The 24840-nt window shown below is 40.5% G+C and overlaps 2 protein-coding genes across 2 annotated transcripts; one reads left to right on the forward strand and one right to left on the reverse strand.

Annotated features, from left to right (window-relative positions):
* The first annotated feature begins 690 nt into the window (after positions 1-690).
* PPP1R2 (protein phosphatase 1 regulatory inhibitor subunit 2) lies at positions 691-23642 on the forward strand. The gene is given in 6 exon segments (NM_001082744.2): positions 691-1077; positions 8272-8379; positions 11882-11959; positions 12492-12586; positions 19212-19379; positions 22052-23642. Coding segments are annotated over 6 exon segments (618 nt in total). The 5' UTR covers positions 691-955; the 3' UTR covers positions 22099-23642.
* Positions 16841-19213, reverse strand: LOC100338504 (large ribosomal subunit protein eL32). The gene has a single exon (XM_051818932.3). The coding sequence runs from the start codon at positions 17581-17583 to the stop codon at positions 17176-17178; it is 408 nt and encodes a 135-aa protein (XP_051674892.1). The 5' UTR covers positions 17584-19213; the 3' UTR covers positions 16841-17175.
* Positions 23643-24840: the final 1198 nt, after the last annotated feature.

Here is a 24840-nt window from a genome sequence, read left to right on the forward strand (position 1 = left end):
TGAGCGGGAGTGGAGGGGAGAGAGGGCTGCGGTGACACAGCCCGGCCGGAGACACGGAAGGGCCCCCGACTGCGGAGGCCCGGCCTCTGAGCTCCAGCGTCCGGCTCGTGGAGCCCTCGCCCCGCTGCGCCCTCCCGGCCTACGGAGGAGCTGAGCGACTGCGCTGAGCCCTTCCCGGCTCTGCCCATCAGCCTCTCCAGCGGTGAAAGAGGCCCAACCATTCCACGATTTCATGAAAGTCAGCAACTCCTGTGACTTCATAGTAGGTCCCTAGGAACCATACAAATGCCAACATTCTACGATTTGATGAGAGAGAGAAGCCTTTTTTGCGGGTTAAATGGAAAAAAGGAGACATCATTTCTCTCAAAGTGAGCTAACATCTTTGGGGAGTGACGTCACCTAGGATTGCCGATTCATGAAACAGAAATAACCAGGAGGCCACTAAGGGTGTTAGGAGTGACGGTGCTTGTGAGACACGCGCGTGTGCCCAGAGCCAGGCTGGGAGCCCAGCGGCTGGGTCGCGGGAGCGCTCACGAGCGCCCGGGGCCCGCGGGGGAGGGGCGAGAGGGCGGAAGGCCGGAGGAGGCGGGGCTAAGAGGTTGGCTTTGTTCTCGCCCCGCCCCCGCCCCGCCCTAGATATCGCGAGAGGGCGGGCCTGCTTGGCTTCGGCGTCCGCGTCGCTCCCGCGGTGGGGCTCTAGGCCGGCCTCTCTCCGCGGGCCGCGGGTAAAACGCCGGCGGCGAAGGGCGCGCGAAGGGCCGCCAGCCGGGCGGCGTTGGCTCTGGCGTCGGGGTGACAGCGACGCCCGGAGCCGTTTCCGCGACACCAGGGGCGGCTGCTTTCGCTGCGAGCGGGCTCTGCGGCTGCCTGGCGGGTCTCTGCTAAGCGCCCGACCCTTCTCTTCCCGGACCCCACGCCAGCAGCGACCCTGAGCCGACAGCCGGAGCTACCGGCAATGGCGGCCTCGACGGCCTCGCACCGGCCCATCAAGGGGATCCTGAAGAACAAGACCTCCTCGACTTCCTCCAGGGTGGCCTCGGCCGAGCAGCCCCGCGGGAGTGTGGACGAGGAGCTGAGGTGAGACCGGGAGCGCCTGGGCCCCGCCTTCCCGGCCGCGCGGCCGCGCGCCGCCGCCGTTACCCCTGGGACCCGAGTGCGGGCCGGCGGCGGCAGCGTGGACGCGACCCCGGCACCGCCCGGGGCTCCGGTCCTCAGTGGACGGAGTGACTGTAAAGAAGGCAGGAGCCGTGACGTTCACCGTTTCCTTCTCTTTAAAAAGTGTATGTACACGAATGATGTTTGGTAAACAACCATGATCCTTGAACTTGATGTGATCGGAGACCTTAAACAATCAAGTTTTAAGTTTCAAAGCTTCCCCTGTTATTTCTTGGCCTCATCTCTGGGGTAATCTAGGATTCTTCATTACTTAGTGTGCTTACTTGCCCTGGGGGCTCTCTTAAGTCCTAGGCACAAGCTGTTAAAAGACACCTCAAAGAAAGAGACCATGTCCCCATTAAGCATCGGGCCACACGCCGCTCTCCCAGTTCATGGTTTGTCATTGGCCCTGCGCTAAGAGTAACCAGGATTTCTTAAGTCCTTGATCTATATTTAATGGAAAGCTATTTGTTGCTCGTTATTTTTGCGTCTGCGACTGGAGTTTTCGATGCTTTCTAGTTTTTGTTCCTGTTCAGACATAACTAAGCTCCCAGTGCGGAGAGGAGCAACGTAAAGTGCTCCAGTGATATTTTGATCGCTTGAGCCTCCTCTGCAGGTACACATGTGAAAGGATGTTGCCGGGAAGCACTGAGTAGTAGTAAATAATCGGAAAGAACCCGCGGTCCGCCAGTAAGAACTGGGGAAATACCCATTGTAGTGTATGTGTGTACAATGGAACAATTTCAGGTGGGAAATAGACACTTATGCACAGAGGAGGATATGTAAGGTACAAAGCTCAGTGAAAAAAAGCTTTACAGTATAGCATAAAAACTATGCCCCTGGGTCACAAGTGCAAGGGGCTAAGGTATTACAAGGTATGACAATGTAAGGATTGTGCATTCTGGAAAAAAGGCTTGAAGTTACTGAAGTTGGTGGTCATGAAGCTGAGTGTGTTCCTGAGCTCTTCGACTATTGGAACCAGAGTGTTCCTGTAAAAAGGGTCTCATTTAGGACCATAAAAGGAACTGGTGCTTGGTGGTGATTAACTGTGTAGTGACCTGCGTTACCTTGAAGAAAATATTAGTAGCGTTGCAAGGTTTGAGGTTGTCCAGCAACTCCCTGCCCCACTCCCTTTTGGGCGCTTGAATCTTGGATTCTCTCACAGGCAATTTTCCAAACCCTGTTTGGGGTAAGCCACTTTAAATGGAGGGTTGTGGGGGAGGCGCATGCGTTGTAGGTCATGGGATTAAGAAAACAATCTTACCAGAACAAAACTATAATAGGAAGAACAAGATAGTTAAAAGATAAATAAAATAGCTGCAGAAGGCTCTAATGTAGCTTCAGGGAGATGTGTCCCACTGACTTTGGAGTTTGTTATTCTCCAGTGTGAGCTGCTTTTTGTCCTGCAACCAAGCGATTTATTCTTTTCCTGTTTTTCTGCTACCTTAACTTCTACTTATTCTCACCTTTGATCTGTTTTAATTTTCCATGAGTCCATTGTATGGATCGGCCTGTCTCCATAATTGCCTAGGGTTTGCATCCAGGACTTTCTGCCAAAAGCCACTGTACTAGACTAACTCAGCCACACTTGGGCTGTATACTGTAAGGAGCTACTAACAGGACAGATTCACTTAAAAGGGACTTTTGCAAGATGGGTGACTGATTGACTTGTCTAGTTAGAGTTGTCTTCAAAGGGAGCTACCAAGCTCTCATTTATTGAAGTTCATGATGTTTGGTTCCAAGTGGTAAAAGGAGATGGGCTTTTCATGGTCAGTATTACATGACTGTAAAGCCAAGAAATTAATTCTGTTAGTCATGTAATATACATTGTGATGTCACAGTACATGCAAACAATGTTAGCCACTATAAGGACCTCTTTGAGTGAAAACAAAAGTACAGTTGAATGCACTTGAAACAAACGTTATAATGTGTATGCTTTTTATATAAAAAGGACTGAAAATGGACAACTCTTGGAATTACAAGGCACTTAAGATTTAGAAACTTTAAGAGATAGTGTAATAGTCTAACTTGATATGTTAGAATAGAGTATAAGGGTGAAGAATTTGATATTCATTTGAAAATGACCAGAGGTCTAAGTCTGTTGTTAATTGTAATAATTATGTTCTATGAAGTCCCCCATACATTGAATTAGTACTGAGCCCTTGCTCTTAGGGGAAATATGGGATTAGGTTCCTGTAAGCCTCTGGCCACAACATTTTTATCAACTGTGCAATATATAACCTTGTTTTCTGTGTTTCTACTCAGACACTAAATTTAACATATAATGTTGGTTTATTAACATTACATTCTCAGCCAAGAGCACTATAACTCACGCCTGAACAAAGTTTCTGTCACCCTATTTTCCCTGAAAGTCACATTACAGCTTCTTGAATTTAGGAAGTTAGCATTTTTCACTTGGGACCATAGCGAATTTACCAACAAAAATATTTAAAAAAATAAGTCCTAAAGGAATCATGAAAAGACATTTTGGTCCCACCCAGGAACACACCACCTCAGCTGTGAATCGGACAGTGGGCAACTCCGACTTCTTTCTGCTCTGCAGATGTCTGTAAGCAAATGCTAAGGTACCTCAAATACTGGTTTTTAGGTTGCAAATAAATTTTCACAGGTGAATTTGCAAATAGAGAATCCAAGAATAATGAGGATGAATGCTACCTTTACTGGTATTAGTGTTCTCTTTGTACATTACATCAGGACTGTTGTTTTCAGTGTATCATTTCCTTGGAGATGCCATTTTATGAGGTACCATTTCTTAAGGATTGGTTAAATTAAAACTGGATGGAATCTGTAAATCCATGTAATTTAGCATAATTATCTCAGTACGTTGCAACCCACATCTAGTGGAAACACCAGTCTCCTCTCCTATTGAGTATAGAATTCCCATTCTTTCAGGATACCTTGAATATAGTGCACAACTCAAGGTTTAACTTAACAGACCTTGAGTATGTATATGTATTTCATTGAAAGCAAAAAAACCATTGATTCTAAAATGTATCACCAACAAAGAAATACTGTCAATATGATTATAAGTTGCCATCCATTTTAGATACATTCTTCTACAGAGATATTGAAATGTGAAATATGTGCATTTGGAATTACTGAAAACATGTTAAATTCTACTAAGGCCTATCTTATGAGAAGTATTACACTTCAGGGGTTAATATGGGTAATTGCCTGGGTTTGAGTCCTGTCTGCCATAGCAGACTATTAGGATTTTTCAGCGTGTGTTTCCATGTGTGTGTATATACTCCTCAGTTTAAGTACTAAATGAGTTAATAAACTGTTTAGCCCAATGCCTCACTTTTGGACATTAGTCTTTCTGTAATAGAAATAAATATAGGAATCTTACTTTTCCTACATCTCAATGGATTGTTCTATACCATCTGGGGTCCACTACTGCTCAATTCAAATTCTGTAGTAGTCTAAGGTAGTTCAGGCAAATTCTGCTTGAAAAATTTGTGTTTGAATTAATTTCCTCTAATATACTTTTAAAAACATGCTCCAACTTTGTCTTTCTCTACCTATAAAGAGGTGTGGAAGATTACAGTCAGAATCTCACTGAGTAAAATAAAATTTGTTTTTCAAAACTTTCTTTTTACTTGTTTGTAATTGCTTCTGTTAAGTCTTTAACTGGCAGTGGCATCAGTCTTCAAAAATCTTATACTATGTCAACCTATGTATGTTGAATTTTCATTTAAAGGAAGAAAAGCACCATTTATGCAATATACAATAAGGTTTATCACCTTCAAGCAAAAATCCTGCTTCCTTTGCCAGGCACAGGCAAAACTCAAAAGAGCAAGTCATAGCAACAAAAAGTATGTGTAGATTTTTGAAATGGCATCATGTGAGCTAACAAAGTGAAAGTGAGAAGTGATGACTTTGAGGACCAGATTTAGGTTGTAGGAAAACCAATCACTCCGGGGGAGGGGGGTAGGTTTGGAGGGGGTGGGTGGACATTGAAACCAGCAGGTGCTTTCACCATCACAGCAGATCTGCCACGTAGTGCTGGTGCCTCTATTTTTGTCTGTGGAGATACTGGCCTAAAGAAGGTCATTCAGTTCATGATGGTATTGATATTAAAAGCTCAGGCTCACTCCATGGATTTTGTTACTTAACTGCTAATGTTAATTCTAATTTTCATTTCCAATGTCTTCTGCTGCCAGTGTCTTGAAACTTCACTAACTTTCTACCTAAGACTTGATAGCATTTTGGGGAGCCTGTTTTTTCTCCTCTTAAAATTTATTTGTTTGAAAGGAAAAGTGACAGATGGAAAGAGAGAGGGAGAGAGAGAAATCTTCCATCAGCTGGTTCACTCTCCCGAATGGCCGCAGCAGCTGGGGTGTGCCAGACCGAAGCCAGGAGGACCTGGGAACCCAATCCAGGTCTTCTACTTCTGTGGCAGGGACCTAATTACTTGAGCCATCACCTGCTGCCTCCCAGTGTGTGCTTTAGCAGAAAGCAGAATGGAATCAATGTAAGAGTTCAGTCCAGGTGCTCCAGGTGTGCTCTTAACTGCTACATCAAATGCCCACCCCTGAGTTTACAAAAATTTATAAGTAATAGGGCTCTTTAGTAAAATAAAATTTATGAAACTAGATTTAACTGAAGTAGAGAACTGATTGCTTTTTAGAAATGCTCATTCTGTGTCAGTTCTTAAATGTTTCATCATCATTTAGATTTTGAATCTTATAGGGCAAAAGTAGAAGGAATTCAGTAAAAAAGCAATTTGAAATTTTTTTTAGAAAGCCATATCTGAACCCAATCCCTATAATGCTAAGTGAGATCTTGTTTTAATATTTTTAGCCCAAGACTTTGAATTTTAAAGTCATAAAAACTCCTTTATAGGAGCTGGCACTGTGGCTCACTTGGTTAATCCTCCACCTTGCGGCGCCGGCATCCCATATGGGCACCGGGTTCTAGTCCCAGCTGCTCTTCTTCCAGTCCAGCTCTATGCTGTGGCCCAGGAGGGCAGTGGAGGATGGCTCAAGTGTTTGGGCCCCTGCACCCGCATGGGAGACCAGGAGGAAGCACCTGGCTCCTGGCTTCAGATCAGCGCAGCGCTGGCTGTAGCGGCCATTTGGGGGGTGAACCAACGGAAGGAAGACCTTTCTCTCTGTCTCTCTCATTATCTAACTCTATCTGTTAAATAAAAATAAAAAACTCCTTTATATTTGCATGGTGCTTTTATAATTTTGTTTCACAGACATTATTTCAGTTGATTCTCTTAACACTAAATCATAAGGAAGACTATTATTAAAACCCCATTTTATCATAATTTCCATGTAGATATAACCCAAGAGAGGGTGTTTATTGGATTTGTTTGTGGTAATTGGGACTAGTGAAAGGTAACTGTAATGTAAAATATCTGTCTCTCAATTAATTTATATTTTTTGTTTCCTGCCACAAAATCAGCTATTAGTATGATAGGCAAAAGCCCGGGCAACTGAAGAATCAGTACTGTTAAAGTAAGGTCTGTTTATCCAGGCTAGTTTAATCAAGTGAGGTTTTGTGGACCTTGGAGACATTTTAGTTTGACTAGTGAAAATTCAGGTGACTTGGGTGGATACCTTTAGGAGTTTTCATGCTAAATGACTAACAATGCAGTAGAAATGTTTCCATGCCTAAAAATAATGACCCATGTCTTAGTTTTTAGCTTCAAGTAAGTGTTTTAAGATTTTGACTGTTTCATGGTAAAGAGTCTTTAGGCAACTACTAACATTGTTTTTTTGGGAGAAGTGGGAATTGTCTTAGTCACATGTGAAATACCTGTGTAGGCCATCCTTAGCGGCAAGAAAGTGCTGCACTGCAAGGCCAACCCCTGAGTTTACCATTTCTTAGCAAACCCTTCTTTTCTTTCTTTATTTGAAAGTCTGAGTTACAGAGAAGCAGGGAGAGACAGAGAGCTTCCATTCATTAGTTCACTCCCCAGATGGTGGCCTGTGCTGGGCCAGGCCAAAACCAGGAGCCAGGAGCTTCTTCTGGGTCTCCCACATGGTTGGCAGGGGTAAAGTACTTGGGCCATCTTCCTGCTTTCCCAGGCCATTAGCAGGGAGCTGGATTTAAAGTGGAGTAGCTGGGACACAAACCGGTGCCCATATGGGAGGCTGGCACTGCAGATGGCAACTTTACCCTCTGTACCACAATGCTGGCTCCACAAACCCTGGTTTTCTATAAAAAATAAACTGAGCAATATATATATATATATATATATATATATATTTTTTTTTTTTTTTTTTTTTTTTTTTTTTTTTTTGGCCAGGCAGAGTTAGACAGTGAGAGAGAGAGAGAGAGACAGAGAGTTAATAGAGAGACAGAGAAAGGTCTTCCTTCCATTGGTTCACTCCCCTAATGGCTGCAACGGCTGGCACTATGCCGATCCGAAGCCAGGAGCCAGGTGCTTCCTCCCGGTCTTCTGTACAGGTGCAGGGACCCAAGCACTTGGACCATCCTCCATTGCCCTCCCAGGCCACAGCAGGGAGCTGGACTGGAAGAGGAGTAACTGGGAATAGTACCCGGCGCCCCAACTGGGACTAGAACCTGGGATACCGGCGCCGCAGGCAGAGGATTAGCCAAGTGAGCCACAGCGCTGGCGGAGCTGTAATTTTTGTGATCTAATTATTTAGTGGTAATCTGAATTTAATACAGTTTTTGTTGTAGTTTTATGTTCTTAATTGCTTATGTTACAATTGTTATAGATATCTCTGAAGAAATTGTGCCAAGGAAATATTCTTGTTTTTTTTTTTTTTTTTTTTTTTTTTTTTTATTACTGGTATACTGTAGGTCAGAAATCCTTAACTACTGAGATAAGACAATGTGTAGATGCCAATATTAGTTTTTAATTATATAGGCCAAATAAAGACTAAGTATACCTTAGTAGTGTTTTAAATGCTTGATAGAGATTCTGAATATTTTTACTACATAGGCATTAAATGTTCTTGTATTATAGCATATTATTTCGGGCTTTCACCATATGTAAAAATATATAGAGGGCTGTAGTCAAATAGAAGTTGAAATATGGAATTTGGACATTAATAAATTTTAGATGTGCATTTTATTTTTTACTGCATTGAGTAATGTTTTCTGTTTTAATTTTAGTAAAAAATCACAGAAGTGGGATGAAATGAACATCCTGGCAACCTATCATCCAGCAGACAAAGACTATGGTTTAATGAAAATAGATGAACCAAGCACTCCTTACCATAGGTAATGTTACATAGAAGTTATTCTTTTTGTGATTTGTTTTCCCTATTGCATTGATAGCAGCTTCTGGATAACAGCTGATTGGAAATTTTTATTTTATATTTGTTACTATACCACTAGTTAATATTCTGCATAATTTCTAAATGACAGTGTAAGTAATGTATAACTTTAAAATTATGGAATCTGTTTTGTGCATTATAATTATAGTATCAAACATTTATTTTTGTTGTACCTCAGTGGTTGCTAGCTGCTCATGATGCATACTGTTTAATGAGTTTTGCCTTCCTAAAGAGGAAGGAGGAGATTTAGGCTTGTTTGCTTCCTGAATGGAAATCATTCTCTTTAGAAAAAAATACTAGCATGGACTGTAACTCTTTTTAACCCTCTGAAAGACAGGTGGTCATTACTACTATTCCATGTTTCTATTTTTGAATTTATGTAATGTTATGGTTCAGATACTCTCATCATGATTTTTGGTAGTTTTGAGTTTCAAAATTTTTCAAATGAATTGTAAATTGTTTAAGAAGACAAAAATGCACCAATAAACTTTATAGGATGGAAATTTGAAATAAGTAGAATTAACTAAGATTATGCTCTAAATAGTATCTACAAACAGATTTCTACCTTAAAAATTTTAAAAAAATTTTAAAAAGATTAAAAGAAATCCACAGATTTACAGGACTAAAATATTTTGTCATTAAAGTAAGACAACATATATCCAGAAGTTACCATTAAAATAGAATTACATACTGAATTTTTAAAAAATTTTTATTTATTTATTTTAAAGAATTACGCAGAGAGAGAAAGATAGAGAGAGAGAGAGGTCTTCCAGAGAGAGAGAGGGAGAGGGGTCTTCATCCGCTGATTCACTCCCCAGTTGGCCACAACAGCCAGAGCTACACCAATCCGAAGCCAGGAGCCAGGAGCTTCTTCTGGGTCTGCTGGGCCAGTGCAGGGGCCCAAGCACTTGGGCCATCTTCTGCTGATTGCCTAGGCCATAGAAGAGAGCTGGATCAGAAGTGGAGCAGCCAGGTCTCAAACCGGTGCCCATATGGGATGCTAACACTTCAGGCCAGGGTGTTAACCTGCTGCACCACAGTGCTGGCCCCCATACTGAATTTAAAATCAGTGAATGAAAATTTTGGAAGCTAATTTGAGATAACTTGATACTATCAAAACAATTTTAAAAGAATAAAGATATTAAAGATAGTGACAAAGGTAGAAATGAATAACCAAATAGATACAAATGATGAGACTCAATGCTAATGAAATTTGAGGAAAGAAATATACATATTTATGAAAAAGTTTATCGATATTTTTTTCCCAATCACAGGTATATACTTTAAAACTATCTTAAGGCCGGCACCATGGCTCACTAGGCTAATCCTCCACCTTGCAGCGCCGGCACACCCGGTTCTAGTCCCGGTCGGGGTGCCGGATTCTGTCCCGGTTGCCCCTCTTCCAGGCCAGCTCTCTGCTGTGGCCAGGGAGTGCAGTGGAGGATGGCCCAAGTGCTTGGGCCCTGCACCCCATGGGAGACCAGGATAAGTACCTGGCTCCTGCCATCGGATCAGTGCGGTGCATCGGCTGCAGCGCGGCGGCCATTGGAGGGTGAACCAACGGCAAAGGAAGACCTTTCTCTCTGTCTTTCTCTCTCTCACTGTCCACTCTGCCTGTCAAAAAGAAAAAAACAAACAAACAACAACAACAACAAAAAAACTATCTTAAAGCCTCTGTTGTACCAGAATCCAAAATCGGGGTAAATGTGGTAGCTATCCTATGTTTGTCTGTGTTAGTTGTACATAGTTGCAGCCATGATTTTTTTTGACTGTTAATAGTTAAGACATAATAAATATGAATGAGAGATATTTGATACTGCTTCTCTACTCTGCCCCCAAATATATCCTTATTCTAAGACTTGCTGAAGTTATTTTAGACCCTATATAATTGAGGATAAAGTACGTAAAGACATTTCTTCTCAGTTTTTATCAATTCAGTGCTCAGTTTTCCCATTCCTTCCATGGCTTTTTTTTTTTTTTCATTTATCAGAAGATGCGTTTTATAGAAAGATTGTATAATACTACATAAGAATCTTACACTGTTAGTATAAAAAGTTATTGCTTTTATTTACATATACAAGCACACATACAAGTCTTCTGTAAATTTTATAGGATAACCTAGAACAAATTAACAAATATGTTTATTTTACCTGAATTGCTTTAATTAAATCAAGTAATGCTTAGGCATTTATTCAACTTCCCTTGGGAAAAAAATAGCATCTTCTAAACTATAGCCTTATTTAATTTGTCTTGATTAACCAGGAAACATACAAAGTATTTCGATTCTGCTTTGTATACCTTTCAGTGGCTTTAAAGATTAATGGTGCCCGCCCTGCCTTTACAGAAAACTGGAGAACAACTTTGTATTAGCAAATAGAGAGGGAAAGCTCAGGTCCTTTGGATCTAATTTTTTGTTTTTTTCACCCATTTCTCTTTTATTTATTTTTTCTTAAAGATATATTTAATTTGAAAGAGTTACGCGGAGAGAGGAACAGAGAGAGAGTGATCTTCCATCCGCTGGTTCACTCCCCAAAAGGCTGCAATGGCCAGGGCTGGGCCAAACAGAAGCCAGGAGTCAGGAGCTTCTTCTGGATTTCCTATGTGGGTGCAAGGGCCCAAGCACTTGGATATCTTCCACCACTTTCCCAGGCACATTAGCAGCAAGCTGGATTGGAAGTGAAGCAGCCGTAACTTGAACCAGTGCCCATATGGGATGCCAGCATTGCAGGTGGCAGCTTTACCTGCTACGCACAGTACTGGCCCTATTTTACCTATTTCTTATATCTAGATAGATAATTTGCCTCTATCTTAAGGCTGAAAGACAGATATATTCTAAAACCAGGCAGTGGTTTATTTTGCATTACTTGTTTTCTCCCGCTAGATGGAATAATTGAAACTTGTTAGTATTTTTATTTTTTTCAGATGTTTCAAATTTTCTGTGTTTATTTTTTGGTTGGATTATTAGTATTTTAATATACTTTTAAATTTATTTATTTGAAAGGCAGGTACCTGTTCACTCCCCAAATGCCCATAGCAGCTCCCTTGCTGAAGCTGGGAACTAAAAATTGGATCCAGCTCTCCAACAAAGGTGGCAGGAACCCAACCATTTGAAACTCTCAGGAACTACATTAGCAAGAAGCTGGTATCAGGAACCAGATGCCAGTATTGAACCCAGGCACTCCCACATGGATGTGGGTATCTTAAATGGTATCTTAACTGCCAAGCCAAAATGCCTACTGTATTTTGTTTTTAATCAGTTGGAGCCCTTTTCTTGATTGGTGCTATACTTTTAAATATTTGTATTGAATAGAAATGATTTAAAGTTAAACCTCAAAGATGATAACAGTAAGCATATTGATATTTTAATTACATTGATAGAATTACATTTTTTGTCTTATTTTTCTGGTTAAATAATTGTATTAATTACATTGTGCTTGCCTTCTTAGTATGATAGGTGATGATGATGATGCATACAGCGATACAGAAACCACTGAAGCCATGACTCCAGACACCTTAGCTAAGAAGTAAGCACTGCTGACTATAAAGCATTGTCACTTATGCTGTTTTAATTGTGCTGAGTTGAAAACATTAGTTGTACAAGTGCAAATCAAAGACCATGTTAATCTAGATTATTTTCATACCAACTTTTATAGTCTTGTTTCTTGATTACAATCAGGGTATGCAGGTGGCAGGAAGATTGTAGTACCTGAAGCTGGGATACTAAGATATGTCAGTTTCCTCTGTGAGTGAGTGAGTGAGTGTGTGTGTTTAATATCCCGCCACCCACATTTTGAAGATAAAAGCAAAAAAGCTGAAAGAAAAGTTCATAAAACAATATTCTTTTGCTGTTCATTGATTTCTTGTACCCAGTCCATTCTTCTTGTTGCTTATTGGTTTTTAAACCCCTTCTTACTCTCTTGCTTTTTGTTTTCCTCTTTAGGTTATTGCTAGCAAATCAATAATCTTTAGGTGTTTTTATGACATTCAGAAGTTGACTGAGATAAATAATATAAGAATATCAAAATGTTAATTTCCTTGCAAATGATTGTTGTATAGATTGGCTGCGGCTGAAGGCTCAGAGCCAAAGTATCGGATTCGGGAACAGGAAAGCAGTGGAGAGGAGGATAGTGACCTCTCACCCGAAGAACGAGGTAGTGAATTTATTTTGTTCATTGCTTGCGATATGGTGCTATTAAGTTTTGCTGAAATAAATCCGTTATCTGAAAGATTGGCAAGTGGTTTTCATTTGGGCGGGAAGGTGGGGAGGTTAGTAGGAAAATGAAAAGCAGTGTTGTTATCATTCAGATTCTATTTTATGAGGGTTTCTCCCCTCCACCTCCCAATTTCAGGAATTTGGGGATATACTGCCATCTTCAAAATGATTATAAGTATTCTTGTCTTTGTCCTTTATGGTGCTTGGTATGGAGTAGATATTCAGTAAGTACTGATTTAGTGCTTTAGATTGAGTGTTTATATGGTCTTGAAGTGGATGTGGATAACTGTTAAGAGCTAATTTTCTCACTGCTTTTGCTTTTTCTGTTGTAGGACAGTGATGCAATTAATCAAATGAACCAAGATGGTCAGATGTAGAGTAAACAGCTTTATTAGAAGAAAAAGAGGAGTAGTGCCATAGAAAGTGAAATAGAGCCCTCTCTGTAACGCATCAGAGAGGATCTGGTAGCCCATACGGCTCATGTGCAGTTTATTTATTTTTTAAATTTTTTTTGTTTTTTAAATTTTTAACAGGCAGAGTGGACAGTGAGAGAGAGAGAGACAGAGAGAAAGATCTTCCTTTTGCCGTTGGTTCACCCTCCAATGGCCGCCGCGGCCAGTGCGCTGCGGCTAGCGCACTACGCTGATCCGAAGCTGGGAGCCAGGTGCTTCTCCTGGTCTCCCATGCGGGTGCAGGGCCCAAGCACTTGGGCCATCCTCCACTGCACTCCCAGGCCATAGCAGAGAGCTGGCCTGGAGGGGGGGGCAACCGGGACAGAATCCGGCGCCCCGACTGGGACTAGAACCCGGTGTGCCGGCGCCGCAAGACAGAGGATTAGCCTATTGAGCCGTGGCGCCGGCCTCATGTGCAGTTTAAGGCACTGCTCCCCACTAATGGTTTCTGTTCTCACAAGTAGTGGTGGTTGCATTGAGGAGGCAGGGAGAGGAGCATGTGTTACTTTGTTGCTTTTTGTGCTGTTCTAACCAAGTGAATGTATAATCTCCAGAATTTGAAATTGTGTAGTCAGCCTCTATGCATCCTCAGATTCAACAACCTCAGATCAAAACTGGTAAGAACAGAATAGTGTCTTCATTGAACACCATACGCACAGACCTTTTTTCTTGTGCTTATTCCCTAAGTGATACAGTATAAGCACAGCTAATTACATAGCATTGTATTGCATTTTATAAGTAATCTAGGAATGGCTTTAAATATATCAGAAGATGTAGGAAGGTTATTTGCAAATACTATGCCATTTTGGTTTTGAAGTTGTATGCTTTATTTATAATAATTGTACTTTTGTCTTTCTGCATCCTCTAACTGCACTTCTGCATTCACAGTTGATCTGGACTGTATTAGAGAAGTGGCCTTGATGAAAAGACCAGAATAGGAGCTCTGACCATTTGTCAATGTTACTCTAGAATAATTTAAAACAAAACCTAAAGAGCATCTTTCCTCACTTTTTTTTCTTCTTAACATCCTCCCTAGACAGAACCTGTTAGTTTTATGAAATGCAATATCTAACCCCTTGATTCCTGAGAAAAAGAAATTGCAATGGCTTGAAGTTGAGAATATGGCTATTGCCTCACTCTTACACACTCATTCACAGACTATACAAATCCTTCACCATTCTTCTAGCCGGCACACTTACAATGTGACATTTCAAAAATGCAGTTGAGGTGGGGCTTGACAACCAGACTCCATCTTTCTCCTTGTAGCAATGGCCAAGCTGCCTTTTACAATAAAGCACCGCCACTGAATCCAGTCCCTTCTCATCTCCCAGACCAGTCAGTTGGTACTAGCCAACGGACAAACTAATTTCTAGCCTCTCTTGGGAAGAGACAGCTTTTTTTTGTTGTTTTTATAAGCAAGTAAGTCCATGTTTCTCTTTTCCAAGATTACCAGTGTTAGGGTGTTCTGTGAAGTCAGCGCTTACTTAGCTCCCTAACAGAGCCGCTGTCTGCAGCTGCGGCTACTTGCTGTAACAGATTTCCAATGTGGTGTGTTTTTAAGCTTCATTCGCTCATCCTTTCATTTTAAAACATTCAGCATCCTTGCACACTCCTTACTTCTGAGTTTTTCAAAATATTGGAGATTTCCATTGGAAAGGGTCGGGTCCCAGGTTATCATCCCAAGGTAAACAAATTCTGTTTCCTCGATCCTTTTGTTGCCTACGTAACAAGGGTTTTTGTTTTGTTAGTCTCCAGTCCCTGTCCTTCAGTTAACAGTTGATACGTCATTGGCCTACCTTCTGCTAATTATGCAAGGGATTCTGTAGATCTTGGAATCTGCAGGAGATCCTAGAACCAATTCCCCAGTGGGTGGGTACCAAGGAACGACTATGTACAGTTTGTTTTCAATTATTTTTTATTAAAAAAAAAAAACAACTAAGTTTCTCTATAGGGGAAATGCTAGAAGAAACACACACGAAAAAGAAGAAAGTAGAATTATACTTAAAAGCTTTGCAATGTGGGGACTACCTGTACTGGGAAGAAATTCAGACACTTGAGAGCTAAGACTCCAAATATTTGCTAGTTAACTATCAAGATCTTTGTCATACATGGCTACCGAGGTATAATTTGCTGTTATTGCCTAAAATCTTAAGAATATAGTCTGTTCAACAAAACTGATATTCTGAGCATAATATTTGTATGATAGAAATTTTACATGTAGCATATTCTCACCTTGTGTTATTATCTTATCTACTCTCAGTGACTTCCTGCCCTATTTTCCCAAAATATCTTCTGAGGGAAAGAGTCTTTGGAAAGATTGTAAAATGAAAATTGTTTGTAGAGTGTGTTTCCTCATTATTCTCTAAAATTAAGATTTACTGAGAAAAAAATATTATTAACCTGTATTGTCAGCTTTTAGGGTAATTGTTATTCAAGTTACAGTTCCAGAGTCAGCCGAAAGAGGGAGTCATTTGACTAATGAATTACATGTGTGGTTTTTTTTTTGCCTTAAACAGTTAAATCTGAAAAATCATTTATTGACAGTAAAGAACCCTAGAAAAAAAATTTTAATTGCTAAACTCAAATTATTGTGTATGGAGTTAGACAAGTCTAAGTTTGAGCTCTAGGTATTTTACTTGGCTAATTTGCTTAATTTCTCTAAGCCTCAGTTTTCTGATTTCTAAATTGAGAGCTCTAAAATTTTTTAGGATTGTTGGCAATATGACAATATACAAGCATACCAGAAGCTTGCTTTTTTTTTTTTTTTTTTTTTGACAGGCAGAGTTAGACAGAGAGAGAGACAGAGAGAAAGGTCTTCCTTTTTCCGTTGGTTCACCCCTCCAAGTAGCCGCTACAGCCGGCGCGTTGCAGCCGGTGCGCTGCACTGATCCGAAGCCAGGAGCCAGGTGCTTCCTCCTAGTCTCCCATGTGGGTGCAGGGCCCAAGGACCTGGGCCATCCTCCACTGCACTCCCGGGCCACAGCAGAGAGCTGGACTAGAAGAGGAGCAACCGGGACAGAATCCAGTGCCCCAACCAGGACTAGAACCTGTGGTGCCGGCGCCGCAAGCAGAGGATTAGCCTAGTGAGCCGCAGCATCGGCCGAGCTATTCAGTTTTTAGGACTTATTCCAGTGTGCTTCAAAGTTTTCTGAAAATATTTTTGACCAAGTCACATTCAGTATACATACGTCACATATAAAATTATAAAAATAGGGGCCGGTGCCGTGGTGCAGCAGGTTAAGCCCTGGCCTGAAGTGCCAGCATCCCATATGGGAACCAGTTCAAGTCTCAGCTGCTCCACTTCCAATCCAGCTCTCTGCTACGGCCTGGGAAAGCAGTAAAAGGTTGCCAAAGTTTTTGGGCCCCTGCACTCAACGTGGTAAACTCGAAAGAAGCTCCTGGCTTCGGATTGGCTTAACTCCTGCCATTGCAGCCATTTGGGGAGTGAACCAGCGGATTCAGAGATCGATTGATCTCTCTGTCTCTCTCTGTGTCTACCTCTCTCTGTAACTCTGTCAAATAAATTTTTAAAAAATTATAAAAGTAAAAATTTCACAAAACATCACTCACTTTTACTCTCTGTGGTGCATTCTAATCTATTTTTTTTTCATCTTTTTGATTGTTGGTTGTAACTTTCTAAAGAGTCATACACAGTTCGAAAAACACTGGCTCATATTGAGAAAAGAATAAATCTACAAAAAGTATATTAAAACATTGAAAACACAAAGGGAAATCAGAAATCCTTTTTAAAATATATTTTATTACAATTATACATTTTTATGGGAAAGAGTATGACATTTCAGTACATTTATACAGTGTGTAATGATCACCTCAGAGTAATTGGCATATTTATCACCTCAGACATTTATCATTTCTTTGGGATGGGAGCATTCAAAATATCCTCTCTACTAACTATTTTGAAGTATATTGCTGTCATCAGCCATAGTTATCCTATGCTATAAAACATTAAAAATTTATTCCTCCTATCAAACTGTACACCTGTACCTGTTTTTTTTTTTTTTTTCCGGTTTTTAAGGTTTTATTTAAACACAAATAAAATGCGCACCCAAGCCGCCTACTCATTTTCTTCACTGCGCAGCCTGGCGTTGGGGTTGGTGACCCTGATGGCCAGCTGGGCCGCTCTCTCCACAATGGCTTTGCGGTTCTTGGAGGAGACGTTGTGAGCAATCTCTGCACAGTAGGATTTGTTGCACATCAGCAGCACCTCCAGCTCCTTGACGTTGTGGACCAGGAACTTCCGGAAGCCGCTGGGCAGCATGTGCTTGGTCTTATTGTTGCTCCCGTAGCCAATGTTGGGCATCAAGATCTGGCCCTTGAATCTTCTCCGCACCCTGTTGTCAATACCTCTGGGTTTCCGCCAGTTATGCTTAATCTTGACATAGCAGTCCGACTGGTGGCGGATGAACTTCTTGGTCCTCTTTTTGACGATCTTGGGCTTCACCAGGGGTCTGAGGGCGGCCATGGTGCCTGCCCTTAGTACTACGCAGAAAACTCGAAATTTTTTCTGAAATGAAACCCACACCTATACCTGTTAACCAACTCTCTCCATCTTACCTCCAAACATTCTCAAACCACCCCCAGGCTCTGGTAACCACTGTTGTACTCTCTGCTTCTATGAGATCAGCTTTTTATTGGAAATCAGAGATCTTTGCAAATAAGGAATTATAACTCAGTGCTTTGTCACTTTAGTTATTTATTTGCTATTTGAAAGGCAGAGTTAGAATCTTCCATCTGCTTGTTTATTCCCCAAATGGCTATGAAAGCTTGAACTGGGCATGGCCAAAGCCAGGATTCTAGAACTCTATCAAGATCTTCCCTTGCTTTCCCAGATACATTATTAGGGAGCTGAATCAGAAGTGGAGCAGCCGGGACCCATATGGGATGCTGGTGTCACAGGCAACAGCTTAACCCTCTCCACCACAATACAAGCCCCACTTGTCACTACTTAAAAATTATATAAGTCTGCTATGTACATGAGAGAATGTTTCCTGTTTTTTTATATATATATATATATGAATTTATTTATTTATTTGAAAGTCAGAGTTACACAGAGAGAGAAGAGGCAGAGAGAGAAAGAGAGAGAGAGATGTCTTCCATCTGATGGTTCACTCCCCAGATGGCCGCAATGGCTGTAGCTGGGCTGATCCGGAGCCAGGAGCTTCTTCTGGGTCTCCCACTCAGGTGCAAGACTTGGGCCATCCTCTACTGCTTTCCCAGGCCATAGCTGGATCAGAAGAGGAGCAGCTGGGACTAGAACCAGCGCCCATATGGGATGCCAGTGCTTCAGGCCAGGGCTTAACCCGCTGCACCATGGCACCGACCTCCTGTTTATATATTAAAACTATGATATAGTTCTTGACCTAGAATTAACCACTGTTAATTGTTGTTTAGTATTTTGCATATGTGCTTGTATATGTATGTGTACAGGCTTTGTACATAATATGTATATGGTATTATAACATGCTTTTTTTCCCCCATTCAACTCCTGATGAGGAAATATATTTAAATTCTATCTCAAATATAATTCTTTTTTTTTAAAGATTTATTTATTTTTCACTTGAGAGTCAGAGTTACACAGAGAGAGAGAGAGGAGAGAGGAGAGAGAGAGAGAGAGGTCTTCCTTCTTATGATTCACTCCCAATTGGCTGCAACGGCCAGAACTGCACCGATCCGAAGCCAGGAGCCTCCTCCGGTTCTCCCATGTGGGTGCAGGGGCCCAAGTACCTGGGCCATCCTCCACTGCTATCCCAGGCCATAGCAGAGAGCTGGATTGCAAGTGGAGCAGCCGGGACTAGAACTGGCATCCGTGTGGGATGCTGACGCCCCAGGCCAGGGCGTTAACAACTCTTACTCCTGTCTTCTCTTGAGATACACTTGAACAATTTAAAGCAGCAGTTAGCAAACTTTTCTGTAAAGCACCAGGTAGTAATATTTTAGATTTTGTTGTCTGCAGTGTTTTTGCAAACTACTTAACTCTGCCATTGAGCACAAAAACAGCATTAAACATGATGAAAACAAACATGACTTTCCCAGTAAAACTTAGTCTCTTGAGCTGAGACTTTCTGAGCTTGTTTTTTTGGTATCTTACAGAAAAAAAGCGACAATTTGAAATGAAAAGGAAGCTTCACTACAATGAAGGACTAAATATTAAATTAGCTAGACAGTTAATTTCGAAAGACCTACATGATGATGAGGAAGATGAAGAAATGTCAGAGACTGCAGATGGAGAAAGCATGAATACAGAAGAATCAAATCAAGGTTTGATGTTTTGAAAGTATCACTGAGACTTTTGATCCTCTCCGTCTTAGATATAATTTGATTTAAAATTGCAGGAGAAAACTCATATTTTATTGTGATGCTGAATGTTTCTAAAATTTCAACTCCTGTGGCAAATTTCAAAAAAGTTTTTAAAGAGTATTTGTTAACTTAAGACCATATGTTATAGTATGTGGCTTTGTTTTATGATCTACTTGGCTTTGGACAAGGATATCTGTCATCTTTAAATTGTAGTTTGTTTTAAATGTTTTCAGGTCATATTTTGTCATAATGATCTAATGAAAACTTAAAATTTTTAAAAGAAACATGATGGAGTTTTTGTTTTCATTTTTTATTTATGTAAGAGACAGAAAGCTCCCATCCACAGATTTATTCCACAAATGCCCACAAGGGCCAAGACTGTGCCAGGCCAAAGCCAGGCATTCCTTCCAAGTCTCCAATATGGGTGGCAGGAACCCAGTTAATTGAACCATCATCATTGCCTCCCAGGGTCTATGTTAGTGGGGAATAAGGAGGCCGAGTGGTGAATCAAACCCAGGCACTCTGATATGGGATGCAGATGTCTTTGCTACATTGGTGTCCATCCCAGCAACAGATATTTAATGTGAAAGATTTCTTTTACATCCCTTTAGTTGGAGAGCATGTCATATCTTTCCAATGTTAATTCTCTTGGCTGTTGGATTGGCAGTCTATGTGATTTTTTTTAAGTCTTTTGAAAACCAGCCCTTTGTAGCGACTCTTTCCCAGTCATAGGAAGTAGATTTTACTTATTTACTATTCTGAAGGTGAATCTTCTTTACCACTAATGACTTTTTAAGCTTATTACCTACTCTTCATATTTAAACACTGATGCTTTTCGTTGGTGGTGCAACTTACTTTATTTATGACGCTGAGAATGGTTAAGTCTTAGGAAAGTAAACTATCATGTTATTGTCCTGGTGAGCATAGTATGAAATATGAGTAATTCTGTGATACAAACTGGTGAGTCACTGACTCATAATAGTGTCAGATTATAATATTTTTGGTTATTCATGTTAAGTAGTAGTTATTACATGTCTGTCTGCCTTTTAAAAATATATAATCCATTTTTAGATGACCTATATCTCCCATATAACTGCCTTGGAGTCTTTGTTTTCTATTTTACCCGTGTCCTTATGGTTTCTTTTGGTGTATTCAAGTGAATAGTTTCAACTTTTCATCAATTTCTATTCAGACTTCCGACATTAACTCTTAGTGACAATGGTAAGACTATGAATACCCCTCTTGCTGCTGGAAATTTACACCTGCACCAGTGCTTTCCTGTCCAGTCCTGTCCTGTCCTGTCCTTTCTTTTCAATTTCTTTTTTAAAAAAGATTGATGTATTTATTTGAAAGGCAGAGTTACAGAGAGAATCTTCATTGCCCTGTTGCTTCCCAAATGGTCACAATGGCCAGAGCTGGGCCAGACTGAAGTCAGGAACCAGGAGTTTCATTCAGGTCTCCCACTTTTAGGTGGCAGGGGCCCAAGAACTTCGGCCATCTTCTACTGCTTTCCCAGGCACATTAACAGGGAGCTGGATTGCAAGTAGAGCACCCAGGAATCAAACCAGTGCCCAGATGTAATGCCAGTACTGCAGGCTGCAGCTTTGCCTGCTGCGCCACAACTCAGGCCCCTCTTTTCCATTTTTTAAGCCATGACCTTTTTTTTTTTTTTTTTTTTTTTTCAATTTGACAGGGAGAGCTAGACAGTGAGAGAGAGAGAGACAGAGAGAAAGGTCTTCCTTCTGTTGGTTCACCCCCCCAAATGGCCGCTAAGGCCGGCTGGCTGCGCCGATCCGAAGCCAGGAGCCAGGTGCTTCCTCCTGGTCTCCCATGGGGTGCAGGGCCCAAGCACTTGGGCCATCCTCCACTGCCTTCCCGGGCCACAGCAGAGAGCTGGACTGGAAGAGGAGCAGCCAGGACTAGAACCCGGCACCCAAATGGGATGCTGGCGCCGCAGGCGGAGGATTAACCAAGTGAGCCACGGCGCCGGCCCCAAGCCATGACTTTTAAAATATAACTGTGGCCTTTTGTCCATCTCTGCCTGTAAGACATTAAATCTTGCACAATACTTATCTATATTTTTCTTTGTAAGTTAGATGATTAAAATTTGTATTCACTCAGTGCCTGATTTTTCTTCAGTAGAGATGTACTCCTACCATAGGAGTATTTCCTACTTAGTATCATAAAGAAATCTACAAGGGTAGGAAAAACAACATAATTAGGCTGAGGGAAGTAAGTTTCTTATTTATTAGCTACCCTTTTTAAGCCCTTAAAACTACAAGATTTTAAAATCTCCATGTCCTATAGAACCTATTACCTTTTCAGCATTGGCAGTCTCTTTCCTAGCCTCCTCTTCCCCATTCCCACCTTTTCTATCGCATTTTTATAAAATCTTTTCATAGTGCCTGACACTGAGATATAATAACCACTTTGTTTTCCACCTGGGGTTTCTACACAGAAAGGATCAACCTGAAACCTGTTTGTCCTATAACCAAGTACACTCCTGTGTTTCTCTTTAGAATATTTAGGGGGGACCCAGATTCATATTAGTTTAAGTCACCCTGCATGAAGTATATCTTAATTGGTTAGCAGTACACAACAAATTATATTGACTTTTGTTTTACTTTTTGCAGGATCTACTCCAAGTGACCAGCGACAAAACAAATCACAGAGTTCATAGAAGAGAGTTCTTCAGCCTTGCAGTTGTTTGTCAAATACAAACCCTGTTACTATGATACACTGCTTCTTGTTCTCCATAATTCATGACTTGAGTACCAAAATACATACCAGTTACTATATATTGCCAAGAATTAAATGATAACCTTAGAGACTGATTAGATGGAAAATGCCTGATACATATATTCTTGTGCCTAATCCTACACCACAAATACAGCGTAATGTCATCAGTCCAAAACTGCATTACTTTTGTAAGAACACTGGTTAATTTGTATAAGATATTATATAGCTTTTTATGCTTTAGAGGTTAAACAATGTCTTTTGGGGGAGAAGGGGAACTAATTTATTTTCGTCACTTCTAGATATAGTAGCTCTTATGAAAAGTTTGTTGTGTTTATATGTGTGTGTGTGTGTGTGTGTGTGTTTGATCAAAAGTCAATTGGAGTAACAGAATATATGGACTGGTAAATATTCAGGCTGAAAATATTTTAATCCTGGTCTTCAACTTGATTTTTCTCTTTATTTGAAAAGGATTGTAACTGTGGGGTTTCTGGTCTATTAATTTTAAAATTCCTATTGAGTTTCTTTGTATCTGCAAAGAAAGGACTAAACTTTTTCTCATCAAAATTAACCTTTTTCCACAAATAAATTATCTACTTAAATGGATACTAACATCTGTTGTCACTGGGCGTTCTGGTTTTGATTTTGGTTTTTTGTACACTGGGCAGACTGTCAGTTTTCTGAGTACATATAATTGTAATGTAGCCATCTCTGCATTCCCTTCATATTCCTGTCTTAACCTCCTGCTTGTGTTTCTTACTCCTTTTCACACACATATACAAAATCCTTTAGTTCTTAAAGGATTGTGAAGATTATCATGACGTTAGGGACTCTTCTTTCTGTTACATCTTCTGTCGTTTGCTTTTATGAAATTCTTAACCATCAATGCCTATTAGTTATTCTAATATGTGAAGAAAATAGATTGAGTAGCGGCAGTACTGTAGGCAGGAAATACAGTTCAACTGCTGAATTTCTCCACCCCTATAATTTACAGCTTGCTAATGGAATTACTGTTAGTTTGTTTGACTTAATTAGACCTTTGAAAACAACAGGTTTTGCATGATGAGAGACTTGTATGTAACCAGTGATAAGATTCTTCCTGAATGTACAGACAGAAGTAAGCCTGAACACTTCTTAATTTAAGAACTTTAAATAGTCCCTGCTTTAAGGGAATATGATGATGTATACTATAACAAATGTACTTTATTCTTCTAACACAATAAGAATTATCTGTGTTTTCCTGAAATGAAGTATATATAGTTCCTGTGTATTTCAGTTTTGTGATGATTTTATTTCTAGTCAATTATTTGTATCTTTAATTTTTTGTTAGTACCAAAAGAATCCATTAAGTAAACAGACTTTTAAAATAATTTCTGCATATTACATATATGAAATGGCTTTTATTGAACAGCTTATCTTCCACTTGCAAGTTTATGGAAATATCAGTATGTTAAAGTAAATAAAAAGTGGGAGAATTCTTTGCTGTTAGACAAATGTGCTTATTATTTTGAATGTCTTTCCCCCCAACCCCAATGGGACCTAATCAATGTACCTCTGAACTGCAGGTGCACTATTCTAACAGGCATTTTAAGTACCTCATAATATCAGTGCTTTATAAACAAAGCAGGATTTCTGCTTTCTGAATTTAAAATGTTAGTTACCATGTGTGTTTAAACCTGTTTGGGAGATGTGGAGAGTCAGTCTACTCGAGTGGTGTGCGCTTGTGTAGGTGTCCGCAGGCCTTGTGTCTGATTGTCTCTTTTTGAGTTCCTACAAAGTATCCATATCCTCTGTGTTTGTAGAAAGTAAGTGCTATGTGGTGAAAAAAGATAAGAACTTTAACAACTCAATCTTCTAGTGTTATCTACAAACTATGTCTTGATACTTAAGCAAACTTATTTCTGAATTCAAAAAATAGGTAATTATCTCAGAGGTAAGCTTAGTAGGATTTTGGGTCTCGTCAGATACAACTGAGTAAAGAATGTTTGCATTAAGTCCCGAGTCGCTTATTGACATGATATTGAACTAATCAAAAACTGACCAATTATGACTCAGATTTCCATTTGGAGAAAATTACCTGTGAATATTCAGTTCTAGCTATGTAGATTTTACCTTCAACTTTTTTTGGTTGTGTGTGTTGAGGGGTGGGGTATAAAACAACACCAGTCTCAAGGGAGGATTATTTTTTAAGATTTATTTGTTTTATTTAAAAGAATTATAGAGAGGGAGATAAAGAGATCTTCCACCTGCTGGTTCACTCCCCAAATGGTCACAGTGGCCAGGGCTGGGCCAGGCAAAGGCCGGGAGTCAGGAGCTTCATCTGGGTCTCCCACATGGGTGCAAGGGCCCAAGGACTTGTGCCATCTTCCACTATTCCCAGGGGCATGAGCAAGGAGCTGGATTTGGAAGTGGAGCTACCAGGACTCGAACCAGTGCCCACAGGGGATTCAATGGCAGTTTAACCCACTGCGCCACAGTGCTGACCCCACCTTAGCTTTTTAGTATTGTTTCCTTTGTTTAACTGTGGAGTCACCTTGTCTATGTGTTCATTTGTCGGGGATGGCTTTTTAAAACCTCAGACATATTGGTGTAAATGAATTATTAAACTACAAACAACTTTGATTAAAGATGAAAGAAAAATGCCATTTCCTCCTAGACTTTGATTTTGTTTCCAATTTTTCCTCTT

Source organism: Oryctolagus cuniculus, chromosome 4 (genome assembly GCF_051225735.1).
Source record: "Oryctolagus cuniculus isolate XC-2025 breed Fujian yellow rabbit chromosome 4, ASM5122573v1, whole genome shotgun sequence".
Classification (NCBI taxonomy): domain Eukaryota; kingdom Metazoa; phylum Chordata; class Mammalia; order Lagomorpha; family Leporidae; genus Oryctolagus; species Oryctolagus cuniculus.

What these genes read in the sequence shown, in the direction of transcription:
- LOC100338504 (XM_051818932.3), bottom strand. Translation starts at nt 17,583, where the DNA reads ATGGCCGCCCTCAGACCCCTGGTGAAGCCCAAGATCGTCAAAAAGAGG.